Source organism: Oncorhynchus gorbuscha, linkage group LG09 (assembly GCF_021184085.1).
Source record: "Oncorhynchus gorbuscha isolate QuinsamMale2020 ecotype Even-year linkage group LG09, OgorEven_v1.0, whole genome shotgun sequence".
In the NCBI taxonomy this organism is placed as follows: domain Eukaryota; kingdom Metazoa; phylum Chordata; class Actinopteri; order Salmoniformes; family Salmonidae; genus Oncorhynchus; species Oncorhynchus gorbuscha.
The window spans coordinates 39,588,206-39,613,253 of record NC_060181.1 but is presented as its reverse complement, the minus strand read 5'-3'; the positions used below and the strand labels follow the sequence as shown (position 1 = coordinate 39,613,253).

The following is a 25,048-nucleotide window of genomic DNA, read 5'->3' as shown; positions in this document are numbered from 1 at the left end:
GAAACAAACATGTATTGCTTAAAAATATGTCAATTTCATGGACTGTAAAAGCTTGCATCCATATCTCCTTGAATTTGACAGTGGTTTCATTTATCCAGCCCCATCCCTCAGCACTATAGCAAATCAAGTAGCAGGGCTGCCATTTCGATGAGAAATGGATTGTGCCTTTAAAGTATTCAAACTGGATGTAAATTCTGAAAATGGCCCTATAATTACACTACTCGTTTGCTTAAAATTCCAGGAACATAAAACTCTCTGGGCCAAATGCTCTGAACTAATTATTTCTAATTGCTTTTACCTCACATATGTGATGCACATCTGTTAAGTGTCTAGTAATATGTGAGCCACTTTGATATTGTTCTCTCAACCTTTCTTATAACAAAACATGAAGTAATTTGTTCATTTTTTCCCCCTTTGTCACCCTTGTGGCTTCAGTATGAATGATGTCAGTTTGAGCACACATGGAAACTAATCTGGCAAAATATTTTCTTTAAAAAATGTATTCACTCTATTTCCTAGACTAAAAATGTATTTGAATATAATAACGTTGCTGTTTTCTAATGCATAATTCAACCAAATAAATGCATTTAATTATGTATTTGTCAATGCCATGCAATGGCCATACAAAGATTGGTTGGGTTATACACGCACACACGCACAAACTAGATACAGTTGGTCGGACTTCTTAACCTGTGACACTACCCGGAAATACAATATAGACCGGAAGCTACCATTTTAAGGAGAAGAACATTAGCAGCCGTAGCCCCTAGACGGGGAAACATAAAATTGACACGGGGCGGAAAATATTTGACCGAAGAAAAATAATGAAAATACGACAAAAACTCCAGAAAGGGCTCATTTTGAAGAGTTAACGATTCAAGCATCTACTTCAAATAAGAGACATATCTGAATTAGCAGGTCAACACAGCGGAAATAGTTTTTGTTAACAACGAGTCGAAAATAGCCCTCCTGGGCCGATGGAGAGGCAGGCCTTTGAAAATATTTTTCCCTGGATGAAGTAAAATGGCTATCTGACATTAAAAAAAAGAGGCCGTTGTAGTTATCACGGCATTTCCCGCGCCCTTTTCATGATATTTTTTTCTTTAACCATTTTGGCAGGGTATTCACATGCTAGATATAATGTTAACTAAAACGACAGCTATCAACCTAGATATTATCTTTGTGGCTAGGTTAGCTTAGCATCGGCTACCTATGCAACCAGGCGTTCATACGAGATTCTAATTTATTAGCTAGCTAGCTAACAACGACATGACTGAAAGACTCCTTTATTCAAATCCAAATAACTTTTTCTTGTTACTTTGGTTGAAAACTGTAGGCAGCCGCCTATAAAAAAGAAAGAAGGTAACGTTAGTTGGCGAATGACGAACTGGACATTTTTACATTTTTGCCACCACCTGCATTTTTTTTTCAAGTTAGTCTAGTTAGCTGCCTACCTGAAGATCAATGGAAGTAGACCCATTAGTTTCTACCCGTTCCCCCTTTTTGATCTTCAATCAAGAAGAAAGCGATACACCAGTCTCCAGCCCATATACATCTCACCAAACCTGTTGGTAAGATATTTTAAAATATATTGTTAGAATGGTAGCTACGTTACAACGTTGTAGTGGGGCAAACAAGGTTTTCACAGACCAGCAGGAATTATTAGGAAATACTGGGAACGTCACTGATAATTTACAAAGGATTGTATTGACCTAAAAATGTGTGAAAACCCATTCTCTTATGGTTGAAAATATCTCAACTGTAAGCAATTAGCACATATCAGGTACAGGTTTAGACATGGCAGTGTTAACTATCCTTAGTTTTGTCAATTTGCTATGAATAATGATGCACAGTATGTTATCGTGAAATGCTGTGCATGCAAATCGCTTTTTTTTGCTTAACTTTGCACAAGTTATGTCACGTATTTATATTCTGGATTCTCGCTAATATATATCTACTTCTTTGTTATGTTTTTAGTTGGGTTGCGTTTGCGGGACATTCTACTGCAATGCTGGAGCATTTCGCTGCACCTGCTATAACACCTGCAAATCTGTGTACGCGACCAATAAACGTTGATTTGACATAGGCCCAGGCTGCATTCTGTTTAGGCCTATTTGATTGCCTTCTTGGTACTTCAGACTTCAAAGTTCATCGTAGAGAATTTCATAACTAGCTACATACATTTAACTTTAGTGCATAGCCTACATCTGCAATTTGTGCATTCTATTGAAGTGCCCTCCCGAAAAAGAGTAAACCATCGAGAACCGAATATCCGACCCATACATAACGTTACTGGTAACACTTAATGTCTATGATATAGGCACAGCCTTACTATAGTGCTCAGGGAATGTCATTCCATGAGAACGACATTAATATTTTAGACTTTATTTGGAGTAAATGGCCTACATTTGTTTATAAAGTTTCATATGACAATACAAATAATCTATGGAGTAGGCTGCTTGTTTGGTTATTATAAGACGATTGTACCAACTTCTGTTGTCATCATTGTATTTTCTTGGCTATTATAATACCTAACTTGTTTGGTAGCAATAGGTTGGGTGACCTTATCGCCCTTTAAGAAATATAATTGAAAATTATCCACAAGACCGTACACTGTTTTTGTGTCTATTGTTATGGGGACTGACGCAGTGAATTCATTGTTGTACTCTAGCAGAAGTTTTACACTGGGGTTCCTGTGAGATTTAATTTAAAACACTGAAGGTTAGGTGTAGCCCAAGCCCATGTTCAGTTGCAAAATGGTCTTGAACATTGCATATTGAAATTCCATGAATAGAGCTGACGTGATTCCTTATTTCACGTCGGTTCAACATAGCACATTTCTATCTCACCGTTCCAAAACATTGCGTCCTGTTAAACAAGCCGCTGGTGTTACTATGTAGCCTATGAATATTCTATGTGAGTTGGATATGTACCTGTGGCATTCCTCCAATTACCCATGTCTCTAACCAAGTCAGGAAAGTCACCTGGAAAAAGGTAAAGGAGATGAAAGATTATTTTGACCACACACTGGTGTTTCCCCTGAATATATTTATAATTGGCTTTGCTCCTAGATCAACTAGGCTAATCAAGGGCGTGGTGGTTAATTTAATTAGTGATGGGCTAGAACAAAGATGTGTCCCCTCTGTGGGCCCCAAGGACCAGAATTGAAAAACACTGGCTTAGTGTGAGTTCTCTTGCACATAATTCACTGCACACTTTAAATTCACTTCTTCCCAAAGCAAACCTGAGGTGCATGAGGAACGTATGATTGGCTGACCTAATAGCTGGACCGTTCCATATGATTTCAACCACTTTTTGACTGGATCCCTTTTAATTTGAACAAAACCTTCAATATTTGCACATGGTAGAAGTGGTCAGAAAGTTATTTTTTTGACCTGAATACCAACACATTCAGGAGATAGAGGTGCTCAAATGTTATTTTTTGAATTTCTTTTTACCCCTTTTTCTCCACAATTTCGTGGTGTCCAGTTGTTGTAGCTACTATCTTGTCTCATCGCTACAACTCTCCTACGGGCTCGGGAGAGACGAAGGTTGAAAGTCATGCGTCCTCCGATATACAACCTAACCTAGCCGCACTGCTTCTTAACACAGCGCGCATCCAACCCGGAAGCCAGCCGCACCAATGTGTCGGAGGAAACTGCGCCCGGCCCGCCACAGGAGTCACTGGTGCGCGATGAGACAAGGACATCCCTACCGACCAAACCCTCCCTAACCCGGATGACGCTAGGCCAATTGTGCGTCGCCCCATGGACCTCCCAGTCTCGGCCGGTTACGACAGAGCCTGGGCGCGAACCCAGAGAGAATCAAATCAAGAATCGGCTTTCTATTCCGCAACAAAGCCTCCTTCACTCACGCTGCCAAGCTTACCCTAGTAAAACTGACTATCCTACCGATCCTCGACTTCGGCGACGTCATCTACAAAATTGCTTCCAACACTCTACTCAGCAAACTGGATGCAGTTTATCACAGTGCCATCCGTTTTGTCACTAAAGCACCTTATACTACCCACCACTGCGACTTGTATGCTCTAGTCGGCTGGCCCTCGCTACATATTCGTCGCCAGACCCACTGGCTTCAGGTCATCTACAAGGCCATGCTAGGCAAAGCTCCGCCTTATCTCAGCTCACTGGTCACGATGGCAACACCCATCCGTAGCACGCGCTCCAGCAGGTGTATCTCATTGATCATCCCTAAAGCCAACACCTCATTCGGCCGCCTTTCGTTCCAGTACTCTGCTGCCTGTGACTGGAATGAATTGCAAAAATCGCTGAAGTTGGAGACTTATCTCCCTCACCAACTTCAAACATCAGCTAGCTGAGCAGCTAACCGATCGCTGCAGCTGTACATAATCTATTGGTAAATAGCACACCCATTTTCACCTACCTCATCCCCACAGTTTTTATTTATTTACTTTTCTGCTCTTTTGCACACCAATATCTCTACCTGTACATGATCATCTGATCATTTATCACTCCAGTGTTAATCTGCAATATTGTAATTATTCGCCTACCTCCTCATGCCTTTTGCACACATTGTATATAGACTCCCCTTTTTTCTGTGTTATTGACTTGTTAATTGTTTACTCCATGTGTAACTCTGTGTTGTCTGTTCACACTGCTATGCTTTATCTTGGCCAGGTCGCAGTTGCAAATGAGAACCTGTTCTCAACTAGCCTACCTGGTTAAATAAAGGTAAAATTAAAAAAAGAGTCTCTGATGCCACAGCTGGCGCTGCAGTACAGCGCCCTTAACCACTGCGCCACCCACAACCCTGTTTGTATGATTTATTAGGGAGGAAGCATTTTTTGGGGTCTCTTTTAACGTCAACTAACGTCAACTATCTAAAAACATGTAAACTCAGATTTCACATTTTAGCTTATACCCTATTTTACATCTGAGGTATTTGTTGTGCCTGCAATCGGTTGAGACACAGCATACTGTCTTGAATGGTTGCTGTCATACTTTTGCTGATAAATATAAAAAAAATACATGAAGGTAGTTTAAATTTAAACTTTCAAATGGTACTACGAAGATGGTTGACTTGAGTGGGAATATCCATTGTTAAAAATTAAATGCCCAGTGCAGTCAAATGTGTTTATATTTCCACACTGAGGTTGGAATAATATTGTGAAAATAACCAGGTTTTCATATATAAAATAAAAAACAATAAATAAAAAACAAGTTTTGTGATGAAAACAGGAAGTTTTGGTTCAATATTATAAACACAGATAGGTCTTTTGTTCATTTGACATGGTGGGATGTTTGTGTCGGTCAAATGGATAATGTGATAAATGGCGGTGGAAATGCCTTTAATGCACAAATGCTGATTTAATTACCATGATATCGAAGAACTTGGATCCACACGGCAATTTGGTGTGTAGTCCTCCCACTACGACTCGTGAAACCATGCAGTTTATTAAGCTACAGATGAAGTAAGTTATGAACTTCACAGGGTGGTGAAAGCGCACGCTATAAGTTTGACGCTGCTTTCCAATAAATATTGACGGTCTTATTCTGGCGACATGACTGATGCTTGACTGCCGTTTGATAATGCACCCAGTGGGGGCCCTGGGACCGAGTTTGGGAAACCCTAGCCTAGAGTGCAGGTGCCAAGGCCAGAGTAGGCACATTTGCTATTTTAACACAACTGTTTTTGTGACATTAAACTTGAGATTTTTATTCTGTACATGAAAAAAAATTGGGGTGGGCACAGTATGCACAGATTTTTCTATGCAACAAGTCAGTTTGATGTAAACACCACTCAAGGTAAAATGCGTGTAAATGTTTTATTCACCTGCAAATATGTTGCCAATTGGAGTTGATAATGTCCTTTTTAGTGTAAGAGCTGTTTACATCGACTGCCTGAAACATCTGCCTGTTGTGGTAGGATGGAGTTTTGGCCTGCCTTGGGGACATTACAGGGTGGTAAATGAGTTAATAGACCAATAAAAGTTCCAAAACACTACCAATAACTGGTTTTCAGTTTTTGCTTCACTCCCAGACAGTCCTAGTAAAGTTCTTGCTTGAGAAGTTAAATGAGAGGGAAATGCAAACTTTGCAAGGTGGAGTTGAGGTACATTAATGTTAGTGCACGTGCAATGCTTAAAGTGGAACTGACAGTGTTTTAGCAACATGAAATCTTAGTAAACATTTTTTCATATACACCCCCAGGAGGAATTTGACACATTTATTTATTTTTTAATATCTGACAACTGAGCACTTAGTATTAAGTCAAATTATATTTGTCACATACACATGGTTAGCAGATGTTAATGCGAGTGTAGCGAAATGCTTGTGCTTCTAGTTCCGGCCATGCAGTAATAACCAACGAGTAATCTAACCTAACAATTTCACAACTACCTTATACACACAAGTGTAAAGGGATGAAGAATATGTACATAAAGATATATGAATGAGTGATGGTACAGAACGGCATAGGCAAGATGCAGTAGATGGTATCGAGTACAGTATATACATATGCAATGAGTAATGCAGGTTATGTAAACATATAAAAGTGGCATTGTTTAAAGTGGCTAGTGATACATGTATCACATAAAGATGGCAAGATGCAGTAGATGGTATCGAGTACAGTATATACATATGCGATGAGTAATGCACAGTATGGAAACATATAAAAGTGGCATTGTATCACTAGCCACTTTAAACATGTATCACAAAGATGGCAAGATGGTATAGAGTACAGTATTTTTATTTTTTACTTTTATTTAACTAGGCAAGTCAGTTAAGAACAAATTCTTATTTTCAATGACGGCCTAGGAACAGTGGGTTAACTGCCTGTTCAGGGTTAGAACGACAGATTTGTACCTTGTCAGCTCGGGATATGAACTTGCAACCTTTCGGTTACTAGTCCAACGCTCTAACCACTAGGCTATCCTGCCGCCCATATGAGATGAGTAATGTAGGGTATGTAAACCTTATATTAAGTGGAATTGCTTAAAGTGGTTAGTGATACATTTTTACATCAATTCTTCCTATATTAAAGTGGCTGGAGTTGCGTCAGTATGTTGGCAGCAGCCACTCAATGTTAGTGGTGGCTCTTTAACAGTCTGGGTGCCTGAGATAGAAGCTCTTTTTCAGTCTCTCAGTCCCTGCTTTGATGCACCTGTACTGACCTCACCTTCTGGATGATAGCGGGGTGAACAGGCAGTGGCTCGGGAGGTTGTTATCCTTGATGATCTTTATGGCCTTCCTGTGACATCGGGTGGTGTAGGTGTCCTGGAGGGCAGGTAGTTTGTTCCCGGTGATGCGTTGTGCAGACCTCACTACCCTCTGGAGAGCCTTGCGGTTGTGGGCAGAGCAGTTGCTGTACCAGGCTGTGATGCAGTATGCTCTCGATTGTGCATCTGTAAAAGTTTGTGTGCTTTTGGTGACAAGCCTAATAAGCCTCCTAAGGTTGAAGAGGCGCTGCTGCGCCTTCTTCACCACGCTGTCTGTGTGGGTGGACCAATTCAGTTAGTCTGTGATGTGTATGCCGAGGAACTTAACTTACTACCCTCTCCACTACTGTCCCGTCGATGTGGAGAGGGGGGTGCTCCCTCTGCCGTTTCCTGAAGTCCACGATCATCTCCTTTTGTTTTGTTGAGTGGGGTTATTTTCCTGACACCACACTCAGAGTGCCCTCACCTCCTCCCTGTAGGCCGTCTCGTCGTTGTTGGTAATGAAGCCTACCACTGTAGTATCGTCTGCAAACTTGATGATTGAGTCGGAGGCGTGCATGGCCACACAGTCGGGGGTGAATAGGGAATACAGGAGAGGGCTCAGAACGTACCCTTGTGGGGCCCCAGTGTTGAGGATCAGCGAGGTGGAGATGTTACCTACCCTCACCACCTGGGGGCTGCCCGTCAGGAAGTCCAGTACTCAGTTGCACAGGGCGGGGTCGAGACCCAGGATCTCGAGCTTGATGACGAGCTGTAGTCGATGAACAGCATTCTCACATTGGTATTCCTCTTGTCCAGATGGGTTAGGGCAGTGTGCAGTGTGGTTGAGATTGCATCGTCTGTGGACCTATTGGGGCGGTAAGCAATTTGGAGTGGGTCTAGGGTGTCATGTAGGGTGGAGGTGATATGGTCCTTGACTAGTCTCTCAAAGCACTTCATGATGACGGAAGTGAGTGCTACGGGCAGTAGTCGTTTAGCTTAGTTAACTTAGCTTTCTTGGGAACGGGAACAAAGGTGGCCGCATGTGGGAACAGTAGATTGAGATATGGATTGATTGAATATGTCCATAAACACACCAGCCAGCAGGTTTTGGTAGCGGACAATGCCAGTGGCACTGTATTGTCCTCAAAAGCGAGCAAAGAAGTTGTTTAGTCTGTTTGGGAGCAAGACATCGTAGTCTGTGACTGGGCTGGTTTTCTTTTTGTAGTCAGTGATTGACTGTAAACACTGCCACATACCTCGTGTCTGAGCTATTGAATTGCGACTCTACTTTCTCAATACTGACGCTTAGCTTATTTGATTCACGAGTGGAGGGAATTGCTGTAGGTACATCGCCGATGCACTTGCTAATAAACTCGTTCACAGAATCAGTGTATTCATCAATGTTGTTGTTTGACGCAATGTGGAACATATCCCAATCCATGTGATTGATGCATTCTTGAAGCATGGAATCAGATTGGTCGGACCAGCGTTGAACAGACTTGAGCCGGGAGCTTCCTGTTTTAGTCTCTGTCTATAGGCAGGGGGCAACCAAATAGTCTTGGTCAACTTTTCATTTTCACGTTTTCATAAATTCTACGGATATTTGGGAATGATGTATCGTCAAGCATTTGTGAAAATCTATAGCAATATATAATGTGAAAGCGGCTGTGTGTTTGCACAATTAAGACACTGCGGTAAATAAAACCTAATAAAAACATCCGTCTCGTCCAGGAGACCATTGCGCCATAGCCAATCTGAGCTACAATAGGCCTTTATGCAAATAAGCCGTTTGACACACATGACAGTGACTTTAGATCATTAGAACACATTTGCCAAAAGTCACAAAATACACCTGAATGGATTTCTGCAAACATAAACACCAGGGGACACCTCTTACATTTGGGAACTTTACATTTCTATTGATCAAACAACAATGAAAAGGTAGGCGCTCTCTCTTAGTTATGCACATCAACAACTAGAGGTCGACCGATTTAAAAGTTTTATATATTTGCTAGTGGCTGAAGGTGAGCATTTGCCCACTGAAGTTAGAGTCAGAACTGAAGTCAGGTCAAGACACTGGTGAGGATGATGAGCATGCGGATGAGCTTCCCTGCGACAGTTTCTGACAGTTTTCACAGAAATTCTTTGGTTGTGCAAAAACCCACTGTTAAAACAACTGTCCATGTGGCAGATCTCAGACAATCCCGCATATGAAGAAGCCGGGTGTGGCGGTCCTGGACTGTCGTGGTTACGTGTGGTCTGCGGTTGTGAGGCTGGTTGAATGTACTGCCAAATTCTCTGAAACGGTGGAGGCGGCTTATGGTAGAGAAATAAACAATTATTTGTCAACAGCTCTGGTGGACATTCCTGCAGTCGGCATGCCAATTGCACACTCCCTTGAGACATCTGTGGCATTGTGTTGTGACAACTGCACATTAAGTGTGATTTTATTGTCCTCAACACAAGGTGCACCTGTGTAATGATCATGCTGTTGTGATTTGACAGGTGTGGCATATCAAGAAGCCGATTAAACAGCATGACCATGTGTAAATACACCAGCCAATGACCTCTACATCTGGCTTTTTTACCCTTGGCTCCTGAGTAACGCAGCGATCTAAGGCACTGCATCTCAGTGCTGGAGGCATCACTACAGCACCCTGGTTCAAATCCAGGCTGTATCACAACTGGCCGTGATTGGGAGTCCCACAGGGCGGTGCACAATTGGCCCAGAGTCGTCCAGGTTTGGCCGGCGTTATTGTAAATAAGAATGTATTCTTAACTGACTTGCCTAGTTACATAAATTAAATTGTCTGAGACTTGCCACCCAGACAGCTTTTTCTGTCTATTATAAAACCCCTTTGTCGGGAATTTGTTCTGATTGGTTGGGCCTGGCTCCCCAGTGGGTTGACAAATGAGTCAAAGGATGCAATTGGGCTCTAGCCGATTATAATGTTTTTGACATAATGCAGGCCAAATAGTTTTAATCTAATGGGTACCATTCATTTATTTTGTGTGAAGTAAAACTATAGTTGCATGCCCCTGATGACTTTTGATGACTTTCAATTATAAAATGCAGGTGAAGTGGGTTTAAATGCATATTGTGTGAAAATATATTAGTACCAGTCAAAAGTTTGACACCTACTCATTCAGGGCTTTTTTTAAACGATTTTCTACATTGTAGAATAATAGTGACGACATCAAAACTATGAAATAACACATGGAATCATGTGGTATCCAAAAAAGTCGAAAGAATCAATATATTTTAGATAGCCACCCTTTGCCTTGACAGGTTTGCACACTTGGCATTCTCTCAACCAGCTTCATGAGGAATTATTTCCAACAGACTTGAAGGAGTTCCCACATATGCTGAGCACTTGTTTGCTGCTTTTCCTTCATTCTGCTGTCCAACTCATCCCTAACCATCTCAATTGGGTTGAGGTCAGGTGATTGTGGATGCTAGGTCATCTAATACAGCACTCAATCATCCTCCTTGGTCAAATAGACCTTACACAGCCTGGAGGTGTGTTTTGGGTCATTGTCCTGTTGAAAAACAAATGATAGTCCCACAAAGCACAAACCAGGTGGGATGGTGTATCGCTGCAGAATGCGGACACGGTGGTTGTAACCAAAAATCTCAAATTTGGACTTATCAGACCAAAGGGCAGATTTCCACCAGTCGAATGTCCCTTGCTTGTTTCTTGGCCCAAGCAAGTATCTTCTTCTTATTGGTGTTCATTAGTAGTGGTTTCTTTGCTGCAATTCTACCATGAAGGCCTGATTTAATTAGGGATGATTTCATAACAATCGGTAATCGGCTTTTTTGAACGGAGATTATGGCTGATTACATTGTATTCCACGAGGAAACTGAGTGTCAGGCTGACCACCTGTTACGTTGGGTGCTTCAAGGAGCCAGGTAAGTTGCTAGCTAGCATTAAACTTATCAATCTTCACATAATCACTAGTTAACTCCACATGGTGGTTGATATTATTAGGTTAATATTTTTAAACTGGCATATTTAGTTAAAATAAATTAATGCTAACTTGCAGTATTAATTAGGGAAATTGCGTAGTTCATTGCACGCAGAGTTGGGGTATATGCAACAGTTTGGACCGCCTGGCTTGTTGCCAACTAATTTGCCAGAATTTTACATAATTATGACAACATTGATGGTTGCGCAATGTAACATCGATATTTAGACTCATGAATGCCACCCGTTAGATAAAATACGGAACGGTTCCGTATTTCACTGAAAGAATAGATGTTTAGTTTTTTCTAAATTAGTTTCCGTATTTGACCATATTAATGACCAAAAGCTCGTATTTCTGTGTTTATTATATTATAATTAAGCCTATGATTTGATATTTGATTGAGCAGTCTGACTGAGCGGTGGTAGGCAGCAGTCGGCTCGTAAGCATTCATTCAAACTTTCCTGCGTTTGCCAGCAGCTCTTAGCAATTCTTGAATCACAGCGCTGTTTGACTTCAAGCCTATTAACTCCTGAGATTAGGCTGCAATACTAAAGTGCCTATTAGAACATCCAATAGTCAAAGGTGTATGAAATACAAATGGTATAGAGAGAAATAGTCAACGCGTCTTAATTCCTATAACTACAACCTAAAACTTCTTAACTTGGAATATTGAAGAACTGGGAATATTGAACCACCAGCTTTCATATGTTCTGAGCAAGGAACTTAAACGTTAGATTTTTTTACATGGCATATATTGCACTTTTACTTCTCCAATACTGTGTTTTTGCATTATTTAAATCAAATTGAGCTTGTTTCATTATTTGAGGCTAAATATATTTTATTTATGTATTTTATTAAGTTAGAATATATCGTTGTAATTGTCATATGTTGTATTGTCATATATGACAATTACAACAATACTGAATGAACAATGAGCATATATATATATATATATATATAGAAATCGGTCGATTTGAATCGTTATCGGCTTTTTCTGGTCCTCCAATCGCTATCGGCATTGAAAAATCATAATCGGTCGACCTCTAGTCTGTTACTTCAACTCAGAGTTTCTTTGGGCTGCAATCTGAGGTGCAGTTAACGCTAATGAACTTATCTGCACCAGAGCTAAATCTGGGTCTTCCTTTCCTGTGGCGGTCCTCATGAGAGCTAGTTTCATCATAGTGCTTGAAGGTTTTTGCAACTGCACATGTAGAAACTTTCAAAGTTTTTGAAATGTTCAGCATTGACTGACCTTCATGTCTTAAAGTAACAATGGACTGTCGTTCCTCTTTGCTTATTTGAGCTGTTCTTGCTATAACATGGACTTGGTCTTTTACCAAATTGGGATATCTTCTGCATACCAACCCTACCTTGTCACAACACAACTGATTGGCTCAAACGCATTAACCTGTTAAGACTCTAGGGGCAGTATTTCATTTTTGGATAAAAAGACATGCCCGTTTTAAGCGCAATATTTTGTCACGAAAAGATGCTCGACTATGCTTGGAATTGATAGTTTTGGAAAGAAGACACTCTGACGTTTCCAGAACTGCAAAGATTTTCACTGTGAGTGCCATAGAACAAAATCTACAGGCAAAACCAAGATGTTTGAGTGACCAGGAAATCAACAGGATTTCTGGAGGCACGTTTTCCATGATCTCCTTATATGGCTGTGAATGCGACAGGAATGAACGGACACTTCCTATCGTTTCCCCCAGGTGTCTGTAGCATTGTGACGTATTTGTAGGCATATCATTGGAAGATTGACCATAAGAGCCTACAATTACCAAGTGTCCCGCACGGTGTCTGCGTGGAAATTGGTGCGCAAAAGTCAGGTACCAGTATTTTTCCATCCGAATCAGAGAAGAATGCACGCTTCCAGGGAAGGGATTTCAATGAAGAGATATATGACAAAACACCTTGAGGATTGATTCAAACAACGTTTTCCATGTTTCAGTCGATACTATGGAGTTAATTCGGAAAAAAGTTTGACGTTTAGGTGACTGAATTTTCATTTAGTTTCGGTAGCCAAAGGCATAGTAACAAAACGGAACGTTGTGTCCTACACAAGCATCTTTCAGGAAAAACTGGACATCTGCTATGTAACTGAGAGTCTCATTGAAACATCTGAAGTTCTTCAAAGGTAAATTATTTTATTTGATCCCTTTGCTGGTTTTTGTGAATGTTGCGTGCTAAATGCTAATGCTAAATGCTAAGCTAGCTATCACCACTCTTACACAAATTATTGATTTTCTCTGGTTCTAAAGCATATTTTGAAAATCTGAGACGACAGGATTGTTAAGAAAAGGATAAGCTTGAGGATAGGCATATTTATTTCATTTAATTTGCAATTTTCAGAAATCGCTAATTTTGCGTTATGGTAATGAGCTTGAGGCTGTAGTCACGATCCCGGATCCGGGATGGGGCGGACTAAGAGGTTTTAAGAAGGAAAGAAATTCCACAGATGAACTTTTAACGAGGCACACCTGTTAATTGAGATGCGTTCCAGGTGACATCCTCATGAAGCTGGTTAAGAGAATGCCAAATTGTGTGCAAAGCTGTCAAGGCAAATGGTGGCTACTTTGAAGAATCTGAAATATTTGGATTTGTTTAACACTTTTTTGGGGTACTACATATGTGTTATTTCATAGTTTGAATGTATTTATTTTTCTACAACGTAGAACATAGTAAAAATGAAGCTAAACCCTTGAATGAGTAGGTGTCCAAACTTTTGACTGGTACTGTATATAATAACATTTTCTTGAATTTTATCCCCCTTTCTCCCCGATTTCGTGATATCCAATTGGTAGTTACGATTTTGTCTCATCGCTGCATCTCCCCAATGGGCTCGAGTGAGGGAACGGTCAAGTCATGCGTCCTCCGAAAGATGTCCCGCCAAGCCGCGCTGCTTCTGAACACACTGCTCGCTTAACCCGGATGCCAGCCGCACCAATGTGTTGGAGGGGACAACTGAAGTCGCCTGGCCCGCCACAAAGAGTCGCTAGAACGTAATGACCCAAGGAAATTTCCCCGGCCAAACCCTCTGTTAATAACACGAACGACGCTGGGCCAATTGAGCACGGTCCTATGGGGCTCCCGGTCATGGACGGCTGTTTCATAGCCTGGGATTTAACCCCACTCCAATGCACTGCCTTAGACAGCTGTGCCACTTGAGAGGCCTGACATGCTGATTTCTAAAATCTAATGTGACCCCTGCTTCTACCATAGGCGAATATGTATAGAACTCTTTGTTCATATCAAAAGGGGTGAGGTCAAAAAGTGATTGAAATCAAATGGAAGGACAAGCAACTTTGGTTCTCTGGGGCCATTGTCCTTTTTGTTGCTCTTTCATATCAGTGTCTGATTCTGACCTCAATGTAGGCCCTTTTGTGTTTCAATAAAGTAAATGATTATAATCCTTTAGTACCTGCAGTTGGTTATATTACCAAATGCACCTTTAACAGACTTGATGGCTGTTTTGGTCTACACAACAGTTCTTGTAAATTATCAATCTTTTGAAGGCACAAATGTTTGTTTACATTTGGACAATTCTTAAGTTGGAAAATGAAGGTCTCCAGAGTTTTGTCTAGCGATAAGTGGTCATGTATGCGAACACTGGGAGCTTAAAATAATTTTAAATTATGCTTGGTAAATTCTCTGGGGATGAGGTGCTATCAATCTCCCGGGCTATTTAACTTAATCCATATTTCTGTTTTTCCCCAGTCTTCGAGATCGTGACATCAACAGGCAGACAAAGAAGTGAAACACCTGTTCATCCTTCATCTCCCCAGCTGGATGCTGACAGCTTCACATTTTTGGTGAAAAATAAAGACTACAACTATAGAAGGAATCTAAAAACACTACATAGACTGCATACTATTTATACTTTGTGTTTTATACATTGTATTCCAAATTAGGAAAATAACTTATTATTTAAAAGGACCTTTACCTGCTCTTCTTGGTTGTAACGTGCAAGCGGTAGGCATTAATTTGTATAAGAGGGGATAGACATTAGTAGCAGCGAGTCATTCTAGTTGTTCAAGAAGCATTACTTCCTTCATTTGATTATTATTGGTGCGATATTGTTGTGGTTCAACAGTAGGGCGAGTGACCCAGGAACAACCTCCCATCAGTGAGCGGGAGATGTTCCAGTTCAGTAAGTACCCCTTGGACATTCTAGATATGCTAAGTGGACACCAAGCCCACCAGTTTAAAGGCCTTGGATTGGAAAGACAGTTCCAGCACCAACAGCAAGTCCAACTTCAGCACCAGCAACAGCTTCAGCAGCAGCACCAACAGCAGGGGGAGTCGTCAGGGGCTCTTCTATCTGGGCTTGGTCTGGGGTCTCTTCAGGGGTCTAGAAGTAATGCTTTTGCTGATTCGTCATCTATATTTGCCAAAATGAGTGCCCCACCTCCACCAATATCACACCAGAGCCAGTCCTCATCCTCACACAGTTCACGGAAATCCAGCAAGATGAGCAGTAGTGTTAGTGGGAGCTCTGCTGCAGGATACCCACAATTCTTACGTCCGTTTCACCCTGCAGAAGCAGCGCTAGCCCAGGAGCAGCTGCACTCTGGAATGGGACGTTTTGACTTTGGGGGTAGTAGCAGTGGAGGATCTGGTGTTATTGGAGGAGTAGTTACATCTGCACCGCCACCCTTACACCCTGGGCTCTCTGTTCCCCAAGCCTCACCTGGACCATCCTCCTCCTCGCCCTCCCCATCAGCCTCATCGTCCGCCTCTAACAACCCTGGCAGTGCAGTTTCCTCCCTAGGGCAACCACTCGTTGGGCAGTCTGATCCACGTAGCTTACATCAGCAGTTCAGTTGCATGCTTGCTGCCAATCAGTACTTTCTTTCTGGTGTCCCGACCAACAGCAGTCTGGAGCAGTTTCTGGTTCAACAAGGGGGTCATAATCATCTTGGCCTGGGTTTGGGCCAAGGAGCTAGTGACTCGAGCTCAGCCCTTGCTCCACCTCCAGCTCTTCACTCCTCTCACAGTCATAGTCACTCCACTCCCCAGCCTCAACAGCAGCAGCAACCATTGGCACCCCATGCTTTATCTCACTCTCACAGCCATACCCACCCACACCATCCTCTTCACCCAACACCTCAGCCGTCATCTCTGAGTGGCTTTGATTTCCAAGGTATTCCAGTTCTCTCCTCCAATCAGCTGGCTTCGTTGATGCAACAAGAGGCTAGTGGTATGCCCCTCCCTCTACCACTCCATTTATCACTTTCGAAAGATGAAGGGAAAGGAGACAGTGGAAGTGGTGGTAGCAGGAGAAAGAAGGCAATGGCTGGCTACCTTCCTCAGAGAAAAGCAGATGGCACCAGTCATAGCAGTGGTAGTAACTGCCATAGCAGCTCCACTGAACACAGTCAAAATTCAACCATTCAACCGGGCCTTGTAGGAGGAGCCATAACCAGCCTTGGTGGTAACCATTCATCAGTTCTCTCTTCAACACAACAGTCCTCCTCAACTGTCTCCTCTTCCTCCTCAGCACCTTCCTCATCCACAGCCTCTGTGTTGGTAGCTAATGATTCACAGCTACCTAAACCTGAAAATCGAAATCCCATGGCCTCCATGCCTTGTCAACCTGACCCTGAAGCCATCTACCACTGTGGTGAATGTGGAAAGACTTTCAGTCATCTTACAAGCCTTCGCAGGCATCTCCGTAGTCATGGTTTGACTTCTGAAGATGCCAAGCCAGACACTTCAAGCGAAGACAAAACATTCTGTTGCACCGAATGTGGAAAGGGTTTCAAGAAAAGGGGGCACCTCCTCCAGCATGGTGTTATCCATTCAGGGGCTCGTCCATTTGCATGTGGTGTCTGTCAACGGTCTTTCAACCGCCGTGAGTCCCTCACCAGGCATGAGAAAATCCATGATGATAAGCCTTTCCGATGCCCTGCTTGTGGTCGCTGCTTCCGAGAGAGCACCTCTTTGCTAAACCATGCTGCGTCTGGCACCTGTGGAAAGCCTGGAAGGAATTCCCGGCCCAGACCAAGTGGTAGTGGTGAAAATCAAAGCTCATCAAGTGCGAGTAGCAGCAAAACTGTAATGGAGGCTGGAGGCAGTGGTACAGGTGATTACCAACGAGTTGGCGCGAGCAAATTTGGCACAGATTATTCAAGGAACCGGCCATCATACCAGCCATCCTACAGTGTCGATGACTACCGACGACAGCAGGCTAACCCATCTTGTTATTCTGGAGAGAGCTCCCATGGCAGTGGGATGTCAAGCCAGACACTCAGAAAGGCACCACTGGCTCCTACCTTACACCCACACCCTCAAAGTCAACAGCAACACCATCTCCATCAACAGCAACCTCATCTTCCTCTTTCATCTCTATTGGATGACTCTGAGGATGAGGTCACTAGCAGTGCCATGTCTGCCATTGCTGCAGCTGCCGCTGCATCCTGCGAGATAAGTACTGGCGAGAGTCGAGGAGAGGAGCGAAGAGACATAATTGGAGGTTTGCTTGGAGGACTTGGCTTTGGGAATATGGGAGTCTCACCAGGTGGTCCATCATCTACATCTGAAATCGACAAGACCTACAGATCAGGAAGTGGCTCTACCATCCCTTTAACCCATCCAAGCCAGCAGATGATGAATGCTAAACCCAAAAAGCCCCGCAAGCCTCGGCAGAAGAGAGAACCAGGACCTGATGGAATCATAGTTCGACAAAGAAGAAGTCGTGGAGAGGGAGAACGGCCATATTCATGCGGAGTTTGTGGTAAAGGATTCAGGAGACGTGAGACCCTCCGTCGGCATGACCGTGTTCATACAGGTGAAAAGCCACACCGGTGTGATGTTTGTGGGAAAGAGTTCCGGGAGTACTTTCATCTTACTAAACATTCCACTGTGCATTCTGGGCAGAAGAACTACAAATGTGACCTATGTGGTAAAGAGTTTGCTTACGCTCAGAGCTTGGTGAGACATGGAAAATTACACACAAAAGTGGAATTGGATAGTACACCAGGAGGAAAAATTGCTAAAGGCCATGGAGGGGTTATTAGTCTAGATGGAAATCAAGCAAACTCTCAATCTTATTATCCCTACCCTCAAGAAAAGTCTCAGGGGTCCAGCTCATCCACTCAGCCCCCTCAGCCCCCTCAGAAGCTCTTTACATGCACAACGTGCTGGAAATCCTTCCACCATCAGTTCCACTTGACAGCCCATCAACAAACTGTCCATGGTGGTGGAATAAGGGGTGAAAAGAATTTCTGCTGTGAGGTATGCGGGAAGGCCTTTGCTTATTCTAACAGCTTGTCCAGGCACAGGCAATCACAACATGGATTGGGCCGCACCGGGTCGGCAAACCCACCAGCTGGTGGAACCCAACATCCTTCTCAAGCAGATCAGTACATCCCTCTTTTTGAATCAGGCCACCCCTTAACTTATCCGTCAGGTTCCTACATGCCAAACCAATCCTCCCAAGGTCAACACCGCCCTTTTCAGTTCCAGTCCCAAGAAGGATGGGTTGGTGGCAAGAGAAAAAGAGAGAAAAAAAGGAGGGTTGAATATCAAAGTATCATGAGAGGGGGGCAACTAGTAGGGGTTGCCTTGAATAAGGCCACGAGCAGGAGACTCAAAGTGATGAAGCGGAAAAAGGGAATAATGCATGAGAAGCTTAAGCAAAAGAAACTGCTCGCCCAGCTCCTGAGGATGAGAGGAGGGTATAGAGTTAGACAATGGTGTGGCGGTGTGGTTAAAGTCAGTGGGCTGTCATCTATGGAAGTCCCCATAAAACGTTTTCCATGCCAGTACTGCCCCAGCACCACATTCGCCAGTCAGGCCAAACTTTTGCTCCATCGTTCTGTGAGGCATCCTCCAAGAAATAATGGCCACCAGGCCCGTCTGAAGTGCTCAGTCTGCGGAAAGCGTTCTCGGACATTACGGAAAGCCCTCATTCATCGTGGATGTCACCTTTCCCAAGGGCGGTTCTCATGTCCCAAATGCCGCTCCCGCTTCTGGAATGGATCTCTCCTGGAGAGGCACAGCGTCGCATGCCAGGGTCAATCTCTGTTAGGTAGTGGAAACTGGGCCTTGAAAGTGAACTTGCCCCCAAGAGAGGTTGTTGAGAAGACAGCGGAAAAAGAGGGCCAGGGGGGCCTGCCTGGGAGAACAACAGTGGTGACTGAATACAGCCACTAATTATTTTCTAGTGTAGGATTTTTTTAAACTAAAAAGCAAACAAGAACTAGCAAGTTTTAAAGATGTGGACAACAGGCTTACATCCCATACAATCCTTAATATAGCAGAGATGTTTGTAAAGCGACTTTTAAAGGCTCACATCAAAAGCACCATCCACCGGTCTTTGCTTCCCCAAAGGGGAGAGAATATTCTGGATCTGAGTGTTTGAGTAGCACCTCTTCTAAAATGCTTTCAACCACAGTATAGTTTTTGTTAGCTGTGTTTGCGCTGGGATTATGAATGCATACTAGTAAGAGTGGAGTACCAAAAGTACTGATGTTTTCTGTCATTATTCACAGTTAAACAGTAGTCTGTCTCGTTCTGTACTGTGTTTTTTTTCTTTGTTCCCTGTAGAGATTATTTTTCATACAGATGTTTGGCCTGAAGCTATAAAATTGGCCGTAAGACAGGCCAGTCATTCTAAGAAGCAATTTCTCCGAAAAAGGAAGTCAATGAAGTCACTCCTGTTATGAAACTTGACTTACCAAATTGATTAATAACTTAGTGTAACTGGAGGTATCTTTTCAAACATTCGGTTAAATTTTTATAAAAACTGACTAGCTGAATAGGTTGAAATGGATCAGAATGGAATGAGAGCATTTTTCTGTAAACTATTCCATCATATATATATATATATATAATGGGAAAACATTAATGGGACTTAGGTGTCAGGAATGGAAAGGGTCAATGGGAACAACCGGAGAATACTGTACAATTCGTATTATATTTTATTATATTGTTTATTTGCTTTTTTAAATTTTTTATACTCCCAAGTATCATTTATTTTATAATTGTTGCTATTCTATGGGTGGGTGGGAATGAGTTTGGGGACTGTCTTTGTAAAACAATGGGATGATGAGTATATGTATCGATGTTATTTTTCCCTCCTCCTTTTACCAACCCTACGCCACAGTTAAGCCCTATCCCGTAACACGCATACACAATTGTTCATTACCTAGGTCCTGTCCCCCAGTGTTTTCCTTTCAGTAAGCTAAAACATTAAATATTATTACTAAATAACTATCCTTTTCTTTGTCTAAAGTGAATTGTTAAAACCCTCAAATCTAATAAATAAATAAAAAATCTCATGCCTTCCCTTTTTATTTAAATCAGTGGTATTTGAAGTCGCACCCTAGTGGGGACGCGTGGGAAATGCAAAGGGGGTCTAATTTGTATACAGGTAGACCAGAAACCCACATCCCTGATTGTAAGATTAGCGGCAACCCTGAGAAGCACCTACTGTTCATCGGTTGTTCCCTTCAAATGCCGTTTTGATTTCAAATAAGTTTACCTACACAATGAAGAAGGCTGGAAATCCTAAATGTCTCTCTACGCTATCCCTGATGTAGTGAAAATAAATTCCAAAATGTAAAAATTAAGTAAGCTTTAATGCAACATTTCTAAGTGTGGACTGATTACGGTATTTGTTTGAGTGGGTGGGGTTGGTAGAAATTCTGGCCAAAAAAATGGGCTCCGCTGAAAAGGTTTGAATACCACTGATTTAAATCGAGAGCCATTTTTGCCAAAGCACAAATGACTGCTCCTAAACAGTTCGCTATTTATTTACCTTCATATACAGTGCTTTCGTAAAGTATTCAGACCCCTTGACTTTTTCCACATTTTGTTACATTACAGCCTTATTCTAAAAATTAAGAAATGTTTTTCACCCTCATCTACACACTATCCCATAATGACAAAGTGAAAACAGGTTTTTAGTAATGTTGGAAAATGTATAAAAAAATATTTTTAAAAGCACCTTATTTACATAAGTATTCAGGACCTTTTGCTATGAGACTTGGAAATTGAGCTCCGGTGCATCCTGTTTCTATTGATCATCCTTGATGTTTATACACCTTGATTGGAGTCTGCCTTTGGTACATTGAATTGATTGGACATGATTTGGAATGGCACACACCTGTACATAAGGTCCTATAGTTGACTATGCATGTCAGAGCAAAAACCAAGCTATGAGGACAAAGGAATTGTCCGTAAAGCTCCAAGACAGGATTGTGTCAGGCACAGATCTGGAGAAAGGTACCAAAAGATGTATGCTCCATTGAAGGTTTGTTGCCTCCATTCGTAAATGGAAAAGTTTGGAACTACCAAGACTCTTCCTAGAGCTGGCCGCCCGGCCTCACTGAGCAATCGGGGGAGAAGGACCTTGGTCAGGGAGGTTACCAACCTTGGTCAGGGAGGTTACTTGCTATATTGTATTTACTTTGCCACCATGGCCTTTTTTTGCCTTTACCTCCCTTATCTCACCTCATTTGCTCACATCATATATAGACTTGTTTATACTGTATTATTGACTGTATGTTTGTTTTACTCCATGTGTGTCGTTGTATGTGTCGAACTGCTTTGCTTTATCTTGGCCAGCTCGCAATTGTAAATGAGAACTTGTTCTCAACTTGCCTACCTGGTTAAATAAAGGTGAAATAAAAAATAAATAAAAATCAAGAACCCAATGGTCCCTCTGACAGAGTTCCTGTGCGGAGATGGGAGAACCTTCCTGAAGGACAACCATCTCTGCAGCACTCCACCAATCAGGCCTTTATGGTAGAGTGGCCAGACAGAAGCCATTCCTCAGTAAAAGGCACATGACAGCCTGCTTGGAGTTTTCCAAAAATGCACCTAAAGGACTCGGACTATGAGAAACAAGATTTTCTGGTCTGATTCAACTCTTTGGCCTGAATGCCAAGTGTCAGGTCTGGAGGAAACCTGGCACCATCCCTATGGTGAAGGAAGCATGGTGGTGGCAGAATCATGCTGTGGGGATGTTTTCAGCGGCAGTGACTGGGAGACTAGGCAGGATTGAGTGAAAGATGAACGGAGCAAAGTACAAAGTTCCTTTTTTGAAAACCTCCTTCAGAGCGCTCAAGACCTCAGACTTGGGCGAAGGTTCACCAACGGGGCGGCAGGGTAGCCTAGTGGTTAGAGCATTGGACTAGTAACCGAAAGGTTGCAAGTTCAAATCCCTGAGCTGACAAGGTACAAAATCTGTCGTTCTGCTACTGAACAGGCAGTTAACCCACTGTTCCTAGGCCGTCATTGAAAATAAGAATTTGTTCTTAACTGACTTGCCTAGTAAAATAAAATAAATAAAAACAAGACAACGCAGTAGTGGCTTCGTGACAAGTTTCAATGTCTTTGAGTTGCCTTGAACCCTATCGAACACCTATCGAGTCCTGAAAATAGCTGTGCAGCGATGCTCCCCATCCAACCTGAAAGAGCTTGACCTTTCAATCTGCAGAGAAGAATGGGAGAAAATCCCCAACTACAGGTGTACCAAGCTTGTAGCGTCATCCCCAAGAAGACTCTAGGCTATAATTGCTGCCATAGGTGCTTCAACTAAGTTCTGAATAATTATGTTAATGTGATATTTGAGTTTTTTTTTATCGACTTGCAGAAATGTCTAAACCTGTTTTTGCTTTGTCTATATGGGGTCACTTAGCTTTTCTTTCAAAAACAAGGACATTTCTAATGTTTTTGTCCATTAAAATAACATCAAATTGATCCGACATACAGTGTAGACATTGTTAATGTTGTAAATGACTATTGTAGCTGGAAACAGCATATTTTTAATGGAATATCAACAAAGGCGTGGATTCCCATTATCAGCAACCAACATGCCTGTGTTCAAATGGCACGTTGTGTTAGCTAATCCAAGTTTATCATTTTAAAAGTAATTGATCATTGGAAAATGCTTTTGCAATTATGTTAGCACAGTTGAACACTGTTGTTCTGATTTTAAAAAGCAATAAAACTGGCTTTTAGACAAGTTGAGCATCAGCATTTGTGGGTTCGATTACAGGCTCAAAATGGCCAGAAACAAAGAACTTTCTTCTGAAACTCCAGTTATTACTCGTCAGAAAAGCGCAAACTTCATTAAATAGTACCCGCAAAACACCAGTCTCAAAGTCAACAGTGAAGAGGCGACTCCGGGATGTTGGCCTTCTAGGCAGAGTTCCTCTGTCCAGTGTCTGTTCTTTTGCCCATCTTCATTATTTATTTTTATTGGCCAGTCTGAGATATGGCCTTTTCTTTGCAACTCTGCCTAGAAGGCCAGCATTCCGGAGTGGCCTTTTCACTGTTGACGTTGAGACGGGTGTTTTGCAGGTACTATTTAATGAAGTTTGCGCTTTTCTGTGAAGGGAGTAGTACACAGCATTGTACGAGATCTTCAGTTTCCTAGAAATTTCTCAGAAAAAGAATAGACTGACGAGTTTCAGAATAAAGTTCTTTGTTTCTGGCTAATTTGAGCCTGTAGTCGAACCCACAAATGCTGATGCTCCAGATACTCAACTCTTCTAAACAAGGCCAGTTGTATTGCTTCTTTAATCAGAGTAGTTTCCGCTGTGCTGACATAATTGCAAAAGGGTTTTCTAATGATCAATTAGCCTTTTAAAATGATAAACTTGGATTAGCTAACACAACGTGCCATTGGAACACAGGCCCATTATCATCAATCATCACTCCTGTGTCGACATTCCATTAAAAATCAGCCTTTTCCGGCTGTAATAGTCATTTACAACATTAACCATGTCTACACTGTATTTCTGATCATTTTTTAAATTTATGGACAATAAATGAACTTTTCAAAAACAATGACATTTCTAAGTGACCCCAAACTTTTGAACGGTAGCGTATATATTCCATTTTAGAATAAGGCTAACGTAACAATGTGGAAAAGTCCAGGGGTCTGAATACTTTCCGAATGCACTGTATGTTGATCAGAAGAATGGCAGAATTGCCAGGTCCTCCACACTTGGTGCCCCAGTGCGCTGTCCTTACACTGCAGAGATGTTTATTGCTCACTTGTTGGCACATTCCATGCTCCATTTAGAAACAGAGTGGAAAAAATCCTTGAGGATGAGTACGGCTGTTTCAGACTCACAACCGGCTGTTCTAGAAGATTGCTTATGTGTGTATTTGCTAGAATCCTCCTTTCAGAAAGTTCTTTATTTTTTATATACTGTATTTTGTTTGCAGGGCATGCATTAAACACATGTCAGTTTCTCATAGGGTGAAGGGTGTGAATCTGCAGTCAAAACTGCAGATTAGATAGATGCACATTAAATGCACAGTAACATTTGATTACTGTTGGGAGAACAGCCATGCATTTGTGGTTAGAAAATGATTTGTGTATTACTATTCAGTGTCCACTAGATGGCCATATGAGGCCCTTTTATGAAGCATGACCAGGGACACGGAGGGGAATATTTTGTGTATGAGAAACATTGCAATATACATAAATGAAGTTATACATGCACATTGAAAGTATCCATCCTATAACAATTCACACCATATACACAAGTCAAGGAGTGATTAATCTGTGTGAATAATTTGTCCCTATATTTTGAGTGTGTTTTTGCCTTGTGTTTGCTCTTGAAAACCGCAGTATCGCCTCCATCTAGTGGTTTGTAGGTCTAATACATATTTTGAAATTGAAGTTAATAAATTGTGACAGGTTATTGTTTCATTTATGACAATATAAAATCAAATGCATTAGGAAATTTTAACCACTCAAATGTGGGATTATCAAGGCAGACAATCCATGTTGTTCATTTAATTCAAATCCCAACATTTCCCCTACTTTTTTGAAAGGCTCCATGTGAATAGTAATATAAATAATATAGAGCATTAATGTCTCTCATTTAAAACATGAATTGTGAGAGTTGTTATGTGGATTTGATGATG

At 42.0% G+C, this 25,048-nt stretch overlaps 1 protein-coding gene across 1 annotated transcript; it reads left to right on the top strand.

Moving 5' to 3' along the window:
* The first annotated feature begins 720 nt into the window (after positions 1-720).
* LOC124043571 lies at positions 721-20,439 on the top strand. The gene is made up of 2 exons (XM_046362285.1): positions 721-1,571; positions 14,873-20,439. Exon 2 carries the CDS (start codon positions 15,293-15,295, stop codon positions 19,310-19,312), a length of 4,020 nt encoding a protein of 1,339 aa, XP_046218241.1. The 5' UTR covers positions 721-1,571; positions 14,873-15,292; the 3' UTR covers positions 19,313-20,439.
* The last annotated feature ends 4,609 nt before the right edge of the window (positions 20,440-25,048 follow it).

Excerpts from the sequence above, each read along its gene's own strand:
- LOC124043571 (XM_046362285.1), top strand. The coding sequence starts at position 15,293 with ATGTTCCAGTTCAGTAAGTACCCCTTGGACATTCTAGATATGCTAAGT.